This window comes from Trematomus bernacchii, unplaced genomic scaffold (assembly GCF_902827165.1).
Source record: "Trematomus bernacchii unplaced genomic scaffold, fTreBer1.1, whole genome shotgun sequence".
NCBI lineage: Eukaryota > Metazoa > Chordata > Actinopteri > Perciformes > Nototheniidae > Trematomus > Trematomus bernacchii.
Window position 1 is genome coordinate 237,030 of NW_022987735.1, and position 21,711 is coordinate 258,740.

Here is a 21,711-nt window from a genome sequence, read left to right on the forward strand (position 1 = left end):
TATTAATCAAAATGTGTAAATAAAACTAATGAAATAAAAGTATATTATAAACCTGTAAATTGTAGTGGGGTAGCAACACATTCAAATAGTCTACTCAAGTAAAGTACAAATCCCTCAAAATGTTACTCAAGTAGGCTACAGTAGTTGAGTAAATGTACGTAGTTACTTTACACCACTGCAATGAAATAATCTCCGAGACAAACTATACCTGTCTGCCCTCCTCTCATCTAACCGCCGTTGCCAAGGTTTCCGTGTACGCGCTGCTGAGAGCGGAGCCGCGCGGTTGTCATACAGTATTGCCAGACATGGCGGCGGACCTACAACCCGAGTGGATTTCGTGCCTCCCGTCTTCCTGGAGTTATGGGGTTACTCGTGATGGACGTGTCTTCTTCATTAAGTAACAATCCCTTCATAGACTCAACTAATGTCCACCCGTTTTCAAAAAAAGTCTCCGTGTATTAATAAACGCCTTGCTTTGCCCCTCTCTCTCAACAGCGAAGAAGCCAAGAGTACAACCTGGCTGCATCCAGTGAGTGGCGAGGCGGTAATAACCGGGCACAGGAAAACTCCAGGTGAGGTGTCACTGAACGCCTGTCAAGTTTCTGTGTTGTGTGTAACATGTCCGCCGTCATGTGTTGTTGTGGAGCGTAACCCAACACCGACACTTCCCACACTGCGAGATAGGGATAGGGTGACATGCTTGCTGCTTGTTTGAATGCACGAGTGTTTTTTTTTTGTGTGCTGTGAAAAGTGAGCCCTCTCGTGCCCACCTCTGCCCTGCTCGTGCCACTTAGTCGTGAGCCTTTAGTCTCTTTTTCTTGTGAAGTTGACGAGTGGTGGACGTTAAGCGTGAAGTCTTAAAACCACGACTATTACGAACAACAACCAGTATGTAAATTAATTTCGGAAGCATTTTATTTAATGTTCGACGTTTCCTGTTTACCATATAACGTCAGCCTTAAACATATGTACGCTTCAGAGACACACAGTTTGACAGGAATGACAGCAACAGGAGTTTGAATTGTAATGTTAGTTGTACATTTACACTAAGCTTCCACCACTCCAGAAAGCTCTTGACCAATATTATCTACGCAGTGTGCTATAAGGACATAACTAGCTCCTTGCAAAGTGTCTCACTGGTTGAATCACCATGCAGCCTCCTTATAACCATCAGTCTCTGCAGAGCTTTCCCACTAATGTCATTAAGTGGCTGCTGCATCCAAGAAGGTCTGCAACTAACGATTTGTTCCTCGATTAATCACCCAAGTCTATACAAATGTCAGTATAGTGAAAAATGACCATCAGAATTTCCCACAGTCCAAAGTATTTAGAGCTGAAACAATTGCTTGACTTATTGATTAATCGATGGCCATTAAATTGATTTGCAAATAGTATGATAATTTCTTAATGGTTAGAGTACAATTTCAGTAGAAAATACAGATATTTAGCAAATCCAGTTGTGACAATTTATTGCTTTTATTTGCCTTTGTGATGGAACAGTATTTTTGGATTTGATATGCTGGTCATACAAAACAAGCAAAACAATTACGCAACATTCAGATGTGGGTAGTGCTAATGGGTCGTTTCTTCTATACCTTTTTTAGCAATTTTTATGTTGTTTTTGATTTTCAAATTGTTTTTAAAAATGAACTTATATTTTAATAAACAAATAGTCGCAGCTCTACATCTAAGCATGTGAATAAACAGCTGCTAGTGCATAGCCCTAGTTGCTTTAATACAGGCAACATCTGTTTGTTTCACCAGTTTATGTTAAAATGTTTTTGTCCACATCTCTCTCCTTTACAGACCTACCGACTGGATGGGAAGAAGGATATACTTTCGAGGGTGCGCGGTGCTTTATCAAGTGAGTTAAAACCCTCCCTCCACATGACACACCCACCATGACACCAGAACATGCAGACAAATACCTGACCAGGCCATATAAGCTCAAGGCACTTCCCCTTTTCATGTCACCATAATTGCAGCATGCCCTAATTATAAACATTGGCGATAACATTTGTTTATCACCTCAGATACATGAAAACCCCCTCCTAATGCGTGACTTCTCCTGAAAACATCCGTTGTATTATTAGTAAACTTTTCAAGGTTGTACATTTGGAACCTTTACTCACAATTTCTTTACTGTAGAAAGCCTATCACTAAAGTTAATGATTAAACAGGGACGTTGTGCAAATACTAGATAAAGTGGGCAAAGTGTGGTGGCTGTCTTCTTGTGAGCTGTTTTTATTTATTCAGACTTACCTTGCTCAGAGCTAAGCCTACTTGGAGAGTTGAGCCAAAGTACAACGTGTTCTCGTTTTCTGACAGTTATTAATCCGCTAAAAAAACATGGGTTATCCTCATTGTTGGGTTTATAGAGTTTGCTCACAGTTTAAAATGACAACTTGTTTTAAGTAGACGTTGGAAAATATTCTGTAGGTACATGCCAACCTACAGTATTATAGGACCTTAAAAAGACTTCCTATTTCAATTCTCCCTGTATTGGTTTTGTTTGAACCTCCTATCCAGAGTATACGCTCATTTGTTGGTGCTATGTGGGCAGGAGGACATTTCATATATCTTCCATGTCCATGAAAGCACTTTGATTTGTTCAGTTTATGTTCCTTTTGAAAACCAGGATCCACAAGATTTACATTCGTAGTTGGCTATGTTACAAAGTCCCTAACTAGAGTGCATTTCATATTTTCCCCTCCATGGTTGCCGGAAGCATGCGTCTGATCAAAAGAGATCTCAAGCGCTGTCATTCAGTCGTCACTGATTCATCATCAGAATGTTTTATGTCCAAGGATGTAGCTTTAAATGCTGTGTTATTATGTACGTCCCATCGAAATACCCCTCATATTCAGCAGTTAGAGATACCGTATGTTGCAAATGGATTCCTCTGTCAGAACACAAGGATGCGTATGATTGAAGACATTGCAATATACAGGCTACAAATGTAGGATATTATGTCTCATTATCCTCAGTGAATTCTCTCTCAGTCTTCGACTTCCTTGTGAATTTGAGTAGCTTCATGTGGCAGGTTGCTAGGCAGTCGACTGAAAAGCAGTACTTTTATGTCCCAGTATTTTATCACAGCTTCTCAGTGCAAAACAGACTCGGGCACAACATTCATTAGTTTATCAATGGGATCCTGGAACACTGATGACAAAAAAGTGCAGACTAATTGAAAAAACTGTTAAACTGCGTGCATTAGCTACATTTTAGACAGAGTTTTCATTTGAATTCAGCTGTTTTGTCCTTAAAAGCTGCAGAAGAAATTGCTGCTTTTTTTGTATGACTTCCTTTGCTCTTCTACGTGTTCCTTAGCTGTCAACAGAGGTCACTGTGCTGTGTGCAAAATACAAGATACACTTTATGTACACAGGTTTAACAGAGGATTCAGAGAGAGGGCTTAAGGAGATACACGGACAGATAAGATCATTTTATTGGTTCAAAACGTTATATTTGACCACTTAATATATGCATATAATCTAATACAGCCTATTTGTTATGTATTAGCTCAGCTGATGACAGTGAATCTAATATCATACTGTGCAATTACAACCATTTTAAATCGGCCTCAGTCATCTTGATAGCAATAGAAAGCTTAGTGATTCTTTAACAAACTAGATTTAGACAATTTACAGCAACCATGTGTTCGCTGATGCAGTGGTTTTATTAGTTTTTTCTTCAATGATTTCAAGCAGGTGAACAGAATGGAATCCTTTTAGTAACATGTTTTTCCGACCAGTAGTCACAATGGCAGTTGGCTAGTAAGATACCAAAACACAGAGAAACAGCCTCAGAATATATCCCTGTTATGACCTTTAATGAAACAGTAAAACATGCATTAGACCTTCTTGTATTCCCCTCTGTCATTCATTAGCGGTGCATGTCACATACCTATAATAGCTGTCCTTTATTTTTGAACACTACACAAAAGGGATTAACTGAAAGCTAAACTGTGAGCCCGACAAATGAAGTGTAAACTTATTTTACATTGCCCGTATATAAAAAATGTTGGGGTTCGCAGAAAATACTAGAAGGCCTACGACATACTCCACTGCCTGCTAAGTGGGGACATCTAAGCTGATGCAGATTTTGTGGGTGCAATACAGATAATTGGCCCACAGCGTAGTGGGTTGTCCGTAGGTGTTCGGATCAGGGGATCACAGGTTCAAACCCCACTGCAGTCAGCTTGTCGTTGTGTCCCTGGGCAAGACACTTCAACCCAAATGTCTCCTGTGGGGATTGTCCATAGTATTGAGTAAGTCTCTTTGGATAAAAGCGTCTAACAAGTAACAAGTAATTTCTTATGGCCTGAGGAATGAAACTGTCCCTGACTCTGGAGGTTTGTTTGGACTGCTTTAGTGACACTCATTTCCCCAGGCTGTGTACTGGGACTAGCCCATGAGCTTCCTATTTGTTGTTTACTTAACAAAAGCTTTCAGAACTCCAGTTGCATGGTCACTGCTGTGTGCATGTGTATTGTGTCATTGAGCTGGCTGATAAACAAGTTCTGTCAAATCAAGGCAACAGCTCAATTTGTCAGTATTTAGTGATGAAGATAACTTGAGTAAGTGGCCTATGAAAACCATGCCTGGCCATTTGCTTGTGACTCATTGTTTTGACATAGAGATTTGTTGACAAATTTATGTGATAACAGTCTTGGACAGTACTTGGGATATTTTGAGGCTTTATGTGAGGTTGCCAATAAAAGACTCTGAAAACGTTCCTAAGCCATTAGCCTGATGGAAGCTGGATACATATATGCTGTATGTTATACAGTAGGATATCATTATGTTGTCCTCAATTTGGTATTGTTAATAATTAGTTCAGTTTTTGCATTTTGAATGTTCATAAAAAAAGGCCTAGTTTAAACACAAAAAACCCTCTCCTCTTGTTGTCAGACCTATACGTTGAAAGCTTGATCATTGATACATTTCTATGACTCAGGTCTGTTTGGAGCCTGCAAAGGGGGTCTGGCCCATTCCCATTGGCTGTGTGGCTTGGCTGCTACCATCGGGTTACACAGTGTGAGCATCGAGAAACAGATTGTGCTGACGTAGCCTGTCCTCTGACGGGATGTGTTTGGACGGATGGAAGGTGCTTCTTGTTGGTGTGATAGTGTTTACCAGAGGCATCAGAAGATTTGATTATTTTATGGCACTGTGTGTTTTGAATGAGTGAAGGTCAGCGCAGATGGTAATTGAATCAGTCGTGGCTTATTGCTCTCCTCAGACTGAGCACTCTCTTTTGAGTTGCTGTGTTTTTTTTTCACGTGGACCAATGCCAACACGACTCTTTGCTTTGGGGAACTAGGCTCTGTGTCAATTGGAGAGTACTTGCTTTACAGCCAACAGAGTGAGATAATGAGGAGGTGTAAATGTGCAAACCATTAGCCTCTTTATTTAATTCACAGACGGATATATAATTAAAGCAGGGCTGTGCGATTATGGCAAAAATCATAATCACGATTATTTGGGTCAATAATTGATATCACGTTTATTAAATATGATTATTCATTGACTTTGAAAAAATCCATTTATTTAACTTTAAAACAAATACAAATAATAATTTGAACAGTATCTTTTTAACTGTTGATTACCCTGAACGTATAATTCAACTGAAAAACCAATACAAAAATAAATAAAATAAATGATACATTCAAATAAATAATATCAAAATAATAAATACCAATAAACAAGATCAACACATATTTTGGAGCGCACTTCCCCAAGCTACTAATAACTATACTAATACAAATAAATGAGACCAAAATTAATTGTTGCAGTGCACTGTCACAACCTAGCAAAGCAAAATAATTGTTTTTTTCGATTATGTTGTTTTCGTAATTGTGGCAGGCCAAAATCGTAATTGCGATTAAAATACGATTAATTGCACAGCCCTAAATTAAAGTCATTGTGTTGAAGCTGTGACTAATGAAAAAAGGGCATGCTACAGTTAAAACTTGAGTTGCCTGCTGCGTCTGCTCAACTATTATTTTCTTTTCAATGGGGCTTGTTTTGTTTTGTCTGAACAACACATACCAATAAAATACATCTACTTTGGCTCATTGAGGAGCGGTCAATAGCAGCCACCCATTAGTCATATTCAATTCAACTTTTTCAGCCAGGAGCTTTTGGTCCTGCTCTCACAACTGCTTTCAGAAATCAGAGAACACTTATTTCCATCAAGCCATTCTGCCACTGCTGAAAATAATCCGACACATCCGAGTAACTCTTTCCCCTTTAGATGAACCCGTCTGTTATTTGGTACCTTTTGTCCAGAGCTGGGAGTCTTATCTCTTATCGAACTACACTTCTGTGCAACGACCCACAGCTGGGCTCTCTGATGCTGAAGACATCATAGATATGGACATACTGTATGCTCCATACGCTCTATGAAGCATGCTATACAGAGAGTCGTTTCATTTTCATGACATTTTCTCTGTATGCCCTTCCCGGGTCAACAACACTCACCCAGAGTGCAGTTTCGGGTCAGTTTGTTTTTGATGTGACGAAAACAGGGTTTTGATGAGTGTGCCATCTGGCAGATTTGTTTTTTCCATTTTATCTCTGTAACACATAATCCCACATTTTAACTTAAGCTTCATTTTGAGCAAGGCAGGGGACATGATTTGGGCAATTGAAGGAGCATTTGGTTCAAATGTTTGTCTGTCACTGTGTGCTAATGAGTGCTGCTGACCTCTGACGACCTCTCAGAAGTGTTTATCAGGATAAATGGGGGGAAGTCAGTTTCCCACAAGGCTTCATAATATTTTGGTAGGGGAGTGATGACCATGATTACAACATCGATTACAATCGTTGCTTCATGGATGCATGAACTGTTTCCAGCAATTATGTTTATGAATAGACAGGTGCAGATCTCATAACGCCTTCCTCTCCTTGTTTGCTATTCTTGTCTCATCTAGTCTGTCTGTAAAAGGAGGTGAACTGCTGAAGTCAGGGCTAACTGATGTAGGTTACACAATGACATAGCTGAAGCCTTTTAAGAGAATAACGAGTGCGTAATAATTACAGTAGCATACTCAATGGCTAGCCCTCCAAGTACTACAGACCAAGAGTCTTGCTTTATTGCTGCCCAGTTATTAATGATCCATTTGCTAGCATTATGTTAATGAATGTTGAGGGCAATGAACCGCTTCCAAGTGCTTATCATCATTATAAAGTGCAACTAGAAACATCAATATTGTACTAATCTGCTCTCAACCTCCACTTTAATTGAGATGTTTACTTACTCTACAGTATAGCTGCTTAATTCATTACTCAGAACAGAGCAAAGCACGTCAACTGTAATATGCCCAATAATGATAAAACATCTCATTAGTTGGACCTCTGTGTAGCTGTTGGCTCATTTTGGGCTTTGAAGGTTCACGCACTTGCTGACTGCACATTTCAAAGTAGTGCATCCGGTTGCTCTCATGTGGATCAATATTCAGTTGTGGTAATTGTCACTAAAAGATCAATAAACAAATCACCTTTTTGATGACTGTGTGTTTTTTTTTTTTAAACCAATCAGAGCCTCGGTTCATCCTAGTGACTAATGTGGTAAAAACGACTCGGAAACTATTTCTAAGGCATAATAAGTTACTTAGAGATTTTTAAAGCCAGAAAAAGTGGGAGATTTCGTGATGCTTCTGTCAAGAGAGTTTCCCCTAAAATCAGCAAACTTGTGAGCACATCGCTTCTCATTTAAACATCCGACGGATACAGAGCGACATAAGCATTCATTGGATGATGTGCTTTTGGACAGCACCAGTCAATGTTAAATCCAATATGCAATCCCTTTTTAGCTTCTTCACCGCTCCTTGAGGGAAATATCTGGCTCTTCTGCTGCTAAACGCTCCACTCTGTTAACCACCTATCTGCTATCTCGCTGATGTTTTGCAGTTGAGCAGAAGTGTACAATACCTCCAAACCTAGCATCAATCAAGTTACCCTTCCAATTATAAAACAAGCGAATAGTTCAATTTCAAATCATTATCAACTTGTCCACATCAGCTTCTCTGTTCTTGCCTTGCTTCTCGGCTCTTCCAAAGTTTTATTTCTGCAGCAGACACTTCAGAGACTGACACTTCAGGGCACCAGTGAAATGAGGCATCTTATCAGACATCTGAAGAATGGATTAGACCTCAGGCATAGGGGATTTGTTTTCATTTTCATGAGTGACATCAGCTAAAGTGAAGTAGTAAAACATCCCAAAGGCTCAGGGACAATTTGAGGAAAGAGCTCCTATTGTTCACCTTTCTGTTTATGCAATAGCTTCATCTTTAGTGGAGGTTTTGATCTTTGATGAAGACCATGATGTGAGTGCCTGTCAACCCCCCATATATGCCAGATATTCAGCTATAGCAGACTTTAAAGCCTCTCCGTTCTCTCTGAGGAATAATCCAAGCTTCTGTCTGTGAGCAGAGCCTTATCAGACCATTAGGAAACTCTGCCAATCCAGCCACAGAAGTGAGAGTTAAAGAGGTCACCATGTGGTTGGAATTGTTTGAAATTAAATGCAAGATATATACTTTATGTTATCCTTTAATAGGTGATCAAATGTGTGGTCCCCCACATTCTGACTAATTAAGCTCAATCGGGTGAAATATTGACTTTACGGTTAAAGTTCCTGCTCCAATCAAATGCCCCCTACTGTAAAGAAAGATGTGACCAATCACTGGGCTTTATTAAGTGTTCTCTGATCCCAAAGCATGATTGCAGCAGTTAAGAGCATTGTGACTACGTGGTCAGCCTTCAGTGTAGTCCGACTACATGTTCTATGTAAGGATACATCTTTTAATACCATGGCAGAGGGAATAATTGTGACTGATTAGCTTGCAGGTGTAACATTGTCAATTTTGAGACACGTTGAGAATAGATTTAATCAACCGTTCATGTGTTAAACCACCGTTGATAATCAGTGTGCACTGCACGCCACTTTCTCTCTCCAAACTCTGCCACGTGGGTCCATCTCTATCGTATGTTGTGTGTGTGGTATTTAATGTAAAAAATTAATATAATATACGTCGTGTGCATAAAACTAAAGCCATAATGAACTGAAAGTGTTCCACCAGTGTAGGCGTCACATGGCTTCATTACAGTGTAGGGCCAACAGAAAGGAAGTGTAGAAATGAAGAGGTTACTTTGTAGTAACCCTAAGGCAGCAACAACATTTAGGTGGCATACTATGATACCAGTTAACTCCCACTGCTGAACCATACCCATTCAGAACTAATTAACCCTCTCCTGTGTGCGTTGCTGGGGCAACACACACAGATGTTCTTCTTTTTGCATTTTCTTTCAATTAAATCACAGTCCACGTTCACATTGATGTGTCAGGCTTTGCTTCCCTCGGTGTGTCTTTCCTTGCTATAGCACCTTGAAGCATTTCCAGAGATGTATTATAAAAACAACAAGTAGAGCCAGTTCTTTTCATTTGTTCTGCTGGAGCTGCAGCAAATCCCAGCACACAAAAGGTGAGAGGTAGGGCGCTCACTGGACAGCTCACCACTCAAAGACACATGACCTCTTTCACTCCCACGGGCAAATGAATTGCCTGCGAGTTGGAGGAAACTTAAGCTCCCAGAAAAAATCCAAACACAATGACAACTTCATTGAATAATAAAAGCATTGCGCACTGTGTTATTTGAGTATAAAAGTCTATCATAGTATTAAATGTCTGCCATGTGTAAAACAGATGTTTGCCTCTACCTATTTCATTTTTTCATACACTGATTTAATGTTAACAGCGTGCCAAATAATAGTGATGATCATCTTCTTGAAGCCTGTATGCAATATTATGTTTGAAAAGACGTATTGGCTCCCAAACACATGGCTAACATTAACAAATGGCACACCAGGGACAACTTCTTATTCAAACGGCAGAGCCCTGAGAGTGTTTACTCACCCCTTGGCAGGGGGAGGCTCGGATGGCTGTAGCTGCTGACTCACTCACTCTGTCAGCGCTCGCTACTCACTCAGCTCACTGTGTGTGTAATGTGATTTAAGAGAGAAACCAGAAGACCTGGATCTGCTGTACATCATCCCAATCTCCATCTCCAAAGCTCTCTGTTGGGAGTGTGGGTGCTGACTGGGAGACGGAGAGTCATGGAGGCGGGCTTTGAGCTGCTCAGACCGCTCTCACGAGTTCCAGTCTCTGTGGGGTCTCCGCCATCTGGCTAGCACTGGTAGAAAAGTGTGTATGTGTTTTGGTGTTTGGAGTGTGAATGTGTGTGTGTGTGTGTGTGAGAGATCCTCTGATGTCAGTGGCTGCCCCAGGTGCTGATTAAGACAGTTTCTCTGTGAAAATGCACATCAGGCCAAGTGTCCTCGGCTGTTGTTCTTAGTAGTCTCGGCCATATCTGAGGGTTTTTGCGATGCATTTGTTGTTTGCACACTCTAATATTAGCTTGTTCCTCTTGTTCTCCTATGGGGAAGGATTCTTTTCCAGGATGGAGAACTTAAGGCACGTCTGCTTTTAACTTTATCAAGAGAGTCTTTGTCTGTACTAGTCCCAGTTGCTATCAGGTGATGGCTCTCTATGTTTAATCTTAGAGATACATCTCTTTTTTGTTCCCATTTCAGGCTGTCATTGAGGGCACAAGCCCTTGCCAAATACACCTATTCTCGAAACTCAAACTCTGTGCATGATTAACGCCCAGTGCTTCAGAATAGGTTAAAAGCCCTGTTGCATAGAGTGTATGATGATTGAATGAAGTTGGGTTTATTAGGTTGAGTGCATTCTTCTTTATTTCTTTGGTCTCAAAGCCTCTTAGAAGTGTGGTGTCTTTGATTTGATGCTGATGAACTTTAGTAATCCCTGTGGTAATCTGCAATGAGCCCTCCTTTGCGTATGTTGTGCCAGGTTAAATCAGCTGCCTTCATGGGGGGGGGGGCATGCTGTTGCTCTGCTATTCCACACACCATTGGGTCTACATCTGAGACCTTACTACACCAACCATGGTTACACTTATTCAAGAATAACTCTTAGGATAGACTTCTCACGATGGATACATCTCAAGGAACTGCTTTTCTTTGTCCTTTTCGGCATTCTCTATCATCCTGTCCACTTACCTGTGTAGTCTATTCCTAAAGCTGGAAAAGTGAGAAGGTTTTTGCACAAATGTTTTCAAGCCATTGGTGAAACTGCAGTATCCTGGCAGTTCCCTGCTCTCCTCTGGTGTTCAATGTTCATAAAAACCCCATCCAGCCTTTCTGACTGCTTCTAAAGAGCCTGATTACTTTAGGAACTCAATATTGCGTAAAAGCAAAAACTTGCAATCATTACAATACACAAGGTGAGATGCTGCAGAAGGAGAGCTGATCCGTGCATGTGCAAGAGGAAAGCATCTTGTATTCGCTCCTAAAATGCCTTTACTTTGGATCGTGATGAGCTCTGTGAGCGAGGCGATGGATATCTCTTAAGCTCTAACACGGCTCCAAAACACTATCATGCCATGGCGAAGCATTCACCTACTCACTCTATCATTCTCTTCCTCCCTCTCTTCCTCCTGTCCGTCTCCCTCAGTCCAGTGGACAGTAAACAGCCCAGTTGTTTTCCAGATGGTCCGTGATGATTAGGAAGCTTTTGGAAGCCGTCGCTCTGCTCAAATGTTCTACAGCTGTGAGCTTTTGGAGCATCATGTTAAAATGTCCACCGAGGGCTTTGGAACAGCCTACTATTTCCTGAAACCAATTGCTACAAATTCAGCAACTCAATTTGTCTTGACTCACTTCCAAGCAGGCAATCAGTACTGTCTTTTTTTTTTCCCCCTCCAGACCCTCTGCTTTCACATGGATCACACCTTCTTAACCACATCCCCTAATGTATTGCTGCACTACTTCTTCTCACCTACTACCAGAAGATTGAATACAGGGTTAATGCTAGACCGATGTAGTGGTTGCTGCCAAGTTTTCAATTTAGCAGTGATGGAAGGATTAATATCGTACCCTCCTGGTCCTGTTGCTTTGGCTTATTCCCCCCCCTCTCTCTCCTGGCAACAGCGTGCTCTGCACCGCTCCCCGTGCAGATCTTACATGTCCCACACTTGTCTCTCCCCAGCACATGTCTTTCAGGCTAGACATAATGTATGCTACTGTATCAGCAGGACATTGTTTCATTCTGAGACTCCTCTCTTAAGTTTTTAATCCTCTCACAATTCCAATCTCTTGAGCTCAGCGACATCTTAAAATGCTTTTGGCTCCTTAGGTGGGAGCCTTTGATGATTTTTTCCGCTCACGATAGCCATTTCATAGTGAGTGTCAATATCATTGAGAAAAAGTGGCTGGCTGCCACATGTGTTGATTTGATAACCCTTACTTTATATCTAAAGGTCTAATCAATTCAGAAGAGAATAGATGCACTGGTAAGCGTTTTCTCTTGTCCATCTTCAAGGCACTTGTAGAAGCCATTCATCTTCAAAGACCTTATGTAATATCATAACCCAAAGTAAAACAGCTTTTTAGAACCACTTATTGCTGCCTCTCATATGTCTGTGGGGTTTCAGGTAGTGTGAAGCCCATCATGACTGTAAAGTGTGCTGCTAAATGGGGCACTGCACATATAGGCTGAAAACTTCTCAAAAAATACCAAGTTCTTAGAGTTGTATTTGTACTATTAGATTAGAAAGAAATAACTTAACAAAATATCTCCATCCTGACAATATCTGTGTATGCTTACAGCGTATTACTAGCCGGGAATATGGCTCTCTTTCTGGGGACAGGGAGGGATGCAGAGAGTGGCAGTGATTGGATAATACACTGCACTTATTGCTCAACTGTTGAGCAGTGAGTCTTCTGCTGTCCTCTCCCACGCTCTGTCCTCAGATGTGGCTGTCCTCTCTTAAACAAATATTGTACTCCACGCCAAGTGTCTCTTTGAATAATGTATACCCGCTGTGATTGATATTGCACCCCTCGTGTTTCTCGCACGCTTAATGTCATCACTGGAGTGACCATAGGAAGAATGTGCTATACTGTGGAAAAGTCACAGGAAAAAGTACTTCAATTGTTACAAAGAACACAAGCCGTTTGTCCAGCAAACAGAAACCCTGGAGAAAACAAACTGCTAAAATGTGCATCCCTTGATCTAAATGAGTGCCTGTGAGGCGCTGCATGTTTCCTGCTTCCCGGAGTTGTAGCCGTCTGTTTGAGGTCAGGTGATTTACAGAGAGCTCAGAAGAAAAGCACAGCTAGGATGCTACATAAGGTTACCCCAATGTCTCATTTCAGACATTCATCAGAAATACACTGCTTGTTTTCTATAGATAGATAGGTAGGTAGATAGATAGATGGATGGATAGATAGATAGATAGATAGATAGATAGGTAGATAGATAGATAGATAGATAGATAGATAGATAGATAGATAGATAGGTAGATAGATAGGTAGATAGATAGATAGATAGATAGATAGGTAGATAGATAGGTAGATAGATAGATAGATAGGTAGATAGATAGGTAGATAGATAGATGGATAGATAGATAGATAGATAGATAGGTAGATAGATAGATAGATAGATACGTGCATAGATAGGTAGATAGATAGATAGATAGATAGGTAGATAGGTAGGTAGATAGGTAGATAGATAGGTAGGTAGATAGATAGATAGATAGGTATATATATATAGGTAGGTAGGTAGATAGATAGGTAGGTAGATAGGTAGATAGATAGATAGGTAGATAGGTAGATATATAGGTAGGTAGGTAGATAGATAGGTAGATAGGTAGATAGGTAGATAGATAGGTAGGTAGATAGGTAGATAGATAGATAGGTAGATAGGTAGATATATAGGTAGGTAGATAGATAGATAGATAGGTAGATAGGTAGATAGATAGATAGGTAGATAGGTAGATAGATAGATAGATAGATAGGTAGATAGGTAGATAGATAGGTAGGTAGGTAGATAGATAGGTATATAGGTAGATAGATAGATAGATAGGTAGATAGATAGATAGGTAGATAGATAGGTAGATAGATAGGTAGATAGATAGGTAGATAGATAGGTAGATAGGTAGATAGATAGGTAGATAGATAGATAGGTAGATAGATAGATACTTTATTGATTCCAATTTGGGAAGTGTTTGCATTGCAGCAGCATAAAAGACAAGGAAATGTACATAAGAAAAATTAAGACACAAGAAGTAAACAGTCCAAAATATTTCTGAAATAGAAATAAAATAGCAATAAAAAGTAAAAAAATTAAAATAATAATAGAATAGAATAATCTTCTTTATCATATTTATAAAACAATTCGTCCGTCCTTTCCCTCCGTATCCACTTGCCTAGATAGATTTGTTAAATCAGGTTTGCACTGTAAGAAACATTTATAATTATATTATTTCCTACCTTCATTTTGGAACGCATTTGCTTTAAATATGTTGAATCCTTCATAGTAAAAATCGACTTTTTGATCTTTGCTGTTTCAAAATGTATGTACAACAATTTAACCCTACGCTCTACAGTCATATAAATTAGTCAAACTTTACCCCTCACTTTTGTTGTGTGCATGCATGTGTGTACTTGTGCACATAGTTGCAGAGCTCAGAATACAAACGTTACAGGGACATGCTCATTAAAACAAAGCTCTACCTTGCCAATAGTGATTAAAGCCTCCACAGGGTACCTTTTAAGTACTAGGTGCAAGGAAATCAATGTGTTCTCTTTACACTGCAGCTGGGCTCCCTGCAGCCTGCTTTCAGTTTCTACTAGACGGTGTGTGTGAGTGTGTGAGAGATGATGCCACAGTGGAGTGAGCTGACAGGGGCTTCATAACCGTAGAGATGGCTGCACCCCACAGTGATCCGTCAGTCTGATCAGCTCCCTGCAATATGTTTCTGCAGCAGTAAGGATGGATGTCTCTGCAAGTCCTCAGTCTGGTTTACATATGAGCACTAGTTGCTTAAGGATAAATGCAGCCTTCCCACCTCTGTGCTGCTATTCACAAACCAATGTGTGCTGACATTCCTCCTCCTCTCTGTGTGAGGGGGAGCCCACTGTTCTTCACTGTAAGACCTCTGCTGGTGGTTCATATAAACACACCCTATAATATGAGTGTGACGTTCTGATTGCTCGGACTCTGCTTCATGGAGATTTCAAGGTTCACATTCAAGGCTTTTATTGGTCATACGTACATAGCTACAGTGTAGTTATGTCCATGAAAATCTTAGGTCACAGGCTCCTCCATCAGTGCAACACAATAAAACAGATAGAATAGTGCAAGTAAATACAATAAAATAGAATAGAAGTAGTGCCATAAGAGTCTATATACAAGTGATACATCATTTGGATGTTCTTAGTTCAGGTGTGTAACAGTCTAGTCTCAGAGAGGTAGCACGATTTAGTATTTCAAGTGTTTCATCTCCCCATTGTGACAGCTTTATTACTACCTGCCACCAGACTGATAACGGTCCCTATTGAGTTTGTGGGTGTGTGTGTGTGACCGGTGTATGTCACAGTGGAAGACAGATGAGGCATGATATTAATATGACTTTACTGTCTGCACCAACATCACAGTCAATTGCTGTTGGTGCAGATGATATAGATGTAATGTTGTATCTAGGATAGTAAACTGCATTTGCGTCCCATCCTCTTGTAATGTGGGTGAAAACATCTATGTTGTGATTATAGCTTTCCATTCATTGATTCACAAAAACTTTATTGGCAACTATTTTGACAAAATGTAATTGTTTCATCCCTTCAAGAAACAATGCTTAAAGGCGATGGTTCTCAATAATGTGCTGCTTTTCTGGTCTTACATCATAATAATTACAATGTATTTAGGTTTTGGTTTGACATAATAATAGACATTTAAGGTCGCCCTAGGATACTGTGAATTTGTTTCTACATCTATGTGTCTCGATTGGAACACTTTGAACACTTTCTTACATGTTTAGTATGGTACCCTTTTGATCGCTTTGCTTGCTTGCTTTGGTATGTCGTAATACATCGAAAAGTGGTGCTTTGAATAACAGTCATTTCAATAACTTTCATGTGCAGCGTGACTGTTGAGAATAAAATACCTTATCTTTAATACACTACATTTTGGCTCAGTTCTTCTGCGTAATAGTGATGTCATGCTCTCTTAAAAGGAAAAGTTCAACTCTTAGCTGAGAGTTTGTGTAAGAACTTCATAAATAACTCTCAGGTCTTATTCAGTATTTTTAGTCCTAGTCAGACTTGATGTGCATGATTTAATGTGACATGTTGTAGTTTGATGAGCCTTGCTCCTTGATGCTACAGACTTGCCTTTTTTTTTTTTTTTTAAAGAGTACGAAACTTTCTTCAAATCTATAAGAAGTTTCCGTGTAATCTTTTGGAACAGCATTAAGTAGATATTCAGAGCTGTTAGATTTGCCTCTGCCTATTTGTTTTCATTGTTTATTCATGGGGGAGGGAGGCTCATTAGTCATTCAGTGTGGCAGTGTAAATGTGTACACAAGAAATGTGTTCTTTGCCAAGAACTAAAGCACAGCTGAAGCTGGCTCTCTGCCAATCTTAAGATCAGCTTTAATCTACCTACAGTCACAATGTTCTGAAAACATGTTTTAGAAACACAGCCAGGACACTGCCTGACAGGAATGGTTGTCATTTTTGGCAGTTTGGTTGCACATCTATACGTCCTCCTCAGCAATATTTGTATATAGAGTTTAGATAGTTTGAACTTGAAACTGCCCCACACATACACACTACTGGAATAACAGGAAGCTGTTGAGGAATGATCTGGTTCTAAGTTTGAAAGTCAAAGCCTGTTTACATAAAAACCTGAAAATAGTTTTCAACTGTGACTCCAGAGCAGCATTTTGATACGATACATAAAAGCTGACATTCTGTTGCGTGTGTCAGCAGCAGTTGACAGCCATTTAAATATGTTTTCCCTTGGAATATGGGTCGACTTTTGTGGGTTCAGCTACTGCTGATTGAACATGGGAATGTCATCAATATAAGTTTTGAACTATTCAACAAAATAACACCAGACCTATTTGAAATGCTTGCCAGAAATTATTTTTTTATTTCAATTATGAATTCTGGAGCTAGGCTAGACGAGATCTGTGAGACGCAGACATCAATATCCATGCACCTTGGTGTTCATGTTTCTTGTTGTCCTCTTGATCAGTGAAACCTGGATGAAGGCCCTTTGGTGCGGCCTTTTGATGTTTCTCATTTCAGGTGGAGACATCTCAAAAATACACAAATACAGCATTGTTCCTTCGGAAGCATAACAAGGTCTTAAGGTTAAACCTTGAAGCCAAACAAACAGAGAAACTAAACCTCAACTCAATGCAGTATGGTTTCAGTTATTAGCACGTGTTGCTAAGCCTCTATTGTTTTTCCCAAAAGTCAAAGCTGTATATTATAACCCTCAATCCCACACACACACTTGCTTCAGGATTCAACATTAACGGTCAAATTGAACCGCCTCATTTCCCTCCTGCGTGAATACACTGACCTAGATTGACCTGATGTGTCCTCACCAATAATGAACTCATTGGGAGATTAGAGTGTTTACTGAGGAAGCAGTGTGTTGGTGACTAAGTCAGTACGGCCGTAGCTTGGTCTCTGCTAGGGAAAAAGCATGTGGGGCAACAGTGGAACAGACATGAGGCATAATAAATCAAAAAGAAGACTTTCTCTCGCAAAATTCGTTCTTAAAGAACTTACTTCAGACTCCAGGAGTTTCTAATCTTTGACATCCTTCAAGCTTTATGATTTATTTCCCTCCAATCACAAACGTAGGCCAGCTCTGTTGCTTCATTTGTATTTCCATGCAACCTGTAACAGTCACCGCCCTCATCAATGGTGCAATAAGCATGAAGATATTGAGTCATACAGTATCGCTTACGGTGAATGTACCAATTCAAACATCATCATGATAATGCCACTGGTATCACAGTGCTTTGTTTACAGAGGGATCATTGTTCACCTCGGTTTCCCTGCGGCTCATTTGTTCATTTCCTCGTTTGCACTTAGGTGCAGCATATTGTCAAGCACCAGCAGAGTCAATCATTTAAAGCCTTTGTCCTGTGTAGGCGTTGCACAATTCATTTCTTTTTACCACAAGAGATTTTCTTCTGTTTCTTCTAATGTGACCAAACAAGGTATGACATTTCTTTGTACTTTTACTGAGTTAGTATGGATGCTTTTTTTTAGGTTTAAAGAAAGCATCTGTTTTGTTTGATAAAGAAAACAAGTATTTCAAGCTGCCTTGTAGGTTTGCCACTTGCTTAAAATTGATTTCTTTTTTAGCTTTTCTGCAAACAGAATGGCTCTGCCGTCTTAAGTTTATCTCAATTACCACCTGGTGTTACAATTAGTTCGTACAGAAGAGGAAATCAATGCAAGTCTGTTGGGAACAAGTTCAGTTTCAGTCTGCAGAACCTTTCGTCTAACTTTCTTTAAGGACAGCGTAATGCTATGTTTAATGGATGCTGCTCATACAAATGCTATGTTATCTTTCTATAAGCTGCGTTTACCCTACAGTATATGAAACTACGCTGATGGTGAATGTGATTATCTGTGAGTCATGGAAGTCTGCTGATCCTGTTTACATGTGTTTTGTATACAATAAAGGCCTATGTCACAGTTCCCTAAGGTATCTGGCAGCAGCATCTGTGTGGTGGTGTGAGGTCTACTGCAGTACTGTGAAACTATGCTGTAATGAACAGAGAAGTTGTTACGCTTTACTGCAACATGAGAAAACATTTAGTGTTGAAGTTTATTCTTTTATTTTCCCTGCAAGACATGTTTGACTATGAGAGGAAGCTGGATGTTTGTGCGACCCATTCTACTCTATGTGCTAATCCTCGGTACCAGGAAAGAGCTCGACTGAGCTTTTTAACACTTTGAACTGCAGGGTCTCTTATTCTAACCAGTTCTTTGTGTGAAATGAATCACATGAATATAATAGGAAATGTCCAATAATAGATTTTTAGCAACTTCTCACATTAATTAAAACCCTTATTAACATTGATTAAGCTACTGCACGTGTCTAAGCAAATTCAGTACACACACTATTGTTTTCACTGCATTGTTATTATTATAAAAACAAGAAAAGACAATGTCTGTTAAAGGAAAAAAAGTTAAGTTGGTATTTTCAGCAAGGCATCCTGTTAAGTAGAGAGAAAGCGCTAGACTAGGTAGACTGTGTCAGAGAGAGAAGCAGGGAACCCCTGGAGGCTGCAGTGTGGTCTTTGCACACCGTCAACTTGGCAGCATTACCTCTCTCTGTAATGTGATATTGATGTATAATATATCAAAACACAAGCAACATCAGTGTTTCAGGGTGTCTCCTCGTTGTTTACAGATATGCTCTCTGGGCTTTATTTAACTGTTACCTCCCACAGAAATGTTGTTGCTTTCCAGCTGAGTGGGATGCGGTAAGAATAAGATCTAACATTTTGAAATCCAGGATCATGTTCTCTCTCTGAACAAGGTGTTGTGTCCCAGTTTTTTTTATAAAGCAAGCAGATGTCTATAGGGGCTTTATGTGATAGCAAGAGGGATTGTGACATCCTCCTCTGTGCTCACAACAACACATATCACCTGTCTGTCCTGGGAGAGGGATCCCTCTAATGTCGCTCTTCCTGAGGTTTCCTACATTTCACAAACATTTGGAAAGTTTTTCCTTGTCCACATCTAGGATTGACGGTTATAGAGATCGCTGTATGATGCAGATTCTGTTTAGAGAATGCGATGATGTGCTTCTTCTGTCAGACGGTGTTATTGGGTAATAAAGAGATACATAGCACAGGTGCCTTTTCTACGCATTTTTGGAGTTGAGCGGCTGATTCACTCTGAACAGTTTGAGGTGATCCAGGCATGTGAAGTTTCCATTTTTCACTGGAACAAAATTACCAAATAGACAGGAGGCCCGTGACTTTAGGGGCCCACATGTTGAAATTGGTCCCGGAGCAGCAGGGGGATCCCCCAGAAGCAGCTGGAGGAGTCTGGTGAACCTGCTGCAAATTGAAGAATTAATCATGTTTTTTCAGAGCTTGTGTGAAAAGCTATTTCTTGACAATCGTGCTGTGTGTACTGTATGTGTGGCATATGCCGTTTCATTTTCCTCCTGCACAGCCATTAGCAGAATGAGTTGCGCATCTATGCGTGCATCATGGAGATGAAAGGAACTTTGATCGGACTTATTTTGAGGTTTCCTTATGAAGATATTTTCAAAAGTGAATGTAGGCTATTCTTTGATCAAGGTTTAGTTTCTGACAATGTCTGATTGAGTTTTAAACATGTGTCTAGACTTTGATCTAAATCATCTCTGAGCCTCTTTGAAGGTAAATATACATGAAAGTAATATTAGTGAAATAAAACCTTTTCACAGGTTTATATCAGAAGACCCACTAGTGTGCCTGTAGTGTGCTCTACGTTGCCTGTGTCTGAGGAACAATAACACCCCAAATACGTGTCTTACATTTTGGGTTTGACAAGTCCCAAGATAAAGTAATATGTTTCATGTATATATAATACTCGTTTACTAAACCCATATGTGCCAGAGACTATATTTAGTATGAAACAATTAGACAACTCCACAACATTTCTTATTATTAGACTCTGTATTGAAATCTGTTTCAGACAGACTTTGGATAGTATCGAACAGTACATTTTTTGATCTCATAAGAAATCACACTTGGATCAATAGCCAGTCTGTTTTTACGAGTTCTTATAACAAATACTTTATTGTGCTCTAGTTGTTTCTGAGACACAGCTATTTTCTGATACTGAATTTAGTCTTTGGGCCAAATGACTTCTGTTATTTCCTTAAATATAATGACAAAATAAAAACAGTAGTCCCATGTGCCTCAAGAGTAATTATAGTAAGATAACAGAACTAAAGGTTTTTTGGGCAATGCAATTCATATAGATAGATAGATAGATCGTACTTTATTTATCCCAAATTGGGAAATTGTTTTTGTTACAGCAGCATAAAAGGCATTTTACAATAAAACAAAATATACAAGAATAGAAATAAAATAAAATAAAATATAAAATATAAAATATACATGTCAAAATACAAAATAGAAAATATACATACAGATATTATATATATATATACAAATATATATATATTCAAAATATATGGAATTATGGAGTATTAAATATGAAACAGATTATGTATGAGTAAAATGTACAACGTGGTTTTATTTCTAGAGAAACTATGAAGCAGAGAGTTCTCTTCCAGCCAGAGGTGATTTATTGTACAGTGTTATTGCAGTGGGTAGGAATGTTTTCCAGTATCTGTCCTTGAGACAGGGGAGCTGCAGCAGTCTGTTGGAGCTATCCAACAGAGATATCCCATCCGTTGTATTGTATTTTGTGTCTGACAGTAAAAAGGACAATGGAACCTGTAAAAATGGGATATTTGCATTTAATGTCCGGATTAATGTGTTGAACTTTAATGACTGAAAATAAGCAGCGTGCCTGATTGGATATTTGCATTCGAGAGAAAAGTGAACAGAAAGAAAATATCTCATTTCTGCTTTGGATTTGTGTCTTTCTGTCTGTAAGCCCTCTCGTCTAAACATAGATGAGCCTTAACAGTCAAGCAGCTGTGCTCACAAATCTCCTTCTTTGCGATTTCTTTGATGAATATGCATAGATTTACTGAGATCATCCGAGGCCTCCTGTTATGTGGTGTTAATTGTTTATGCCTGCATGCATTCCCATGCTCATCTCCAGATCGTGCTTTCTC

The 21,711-nt window shown here is 39.6% G+C and overlaps 1 protein-coding gene across 4 annotated transcripts in view; it reads left to right on the forward strand.

Moving 5' to 3' along the window:
• The first annotated feature begins 288 nt into the window (after nucleotides 1-288).
• Nucleotides 289-21,711, forward strand: part of plekha5 (pleckstrin homology domain containing, family A member 5) — an 83,235-nt gene continuing 61,812 nt past the window's right edge. For 3 of the 4 annotated variants that reach the window (XM_034145976.1, XM_034145972.1, XM_034145973.1), the window contains exons 1-3: nucleotides 289-397; nucleotides 496-572; nucleotides 1,807-1,864. In XM_034145976.1, coding sequence (XP_034001867.1) covers nucleotides 306-397; nucleotides 496-572; nucleotides 1,807-1,864 — 227 coding nt within the window. In that variant the 5' untranslated portion in view covers nucleotides 289-305. Of the gene's footprint in view, nucleotides 398-495; nucleotides 573-1,806; nucleotides 1,865-18,049; nucleotides 18,110-21,711 lie in introns of those variants that run through there. The other variant, XM_034145975.1, reaches the window with a different exon arrangement.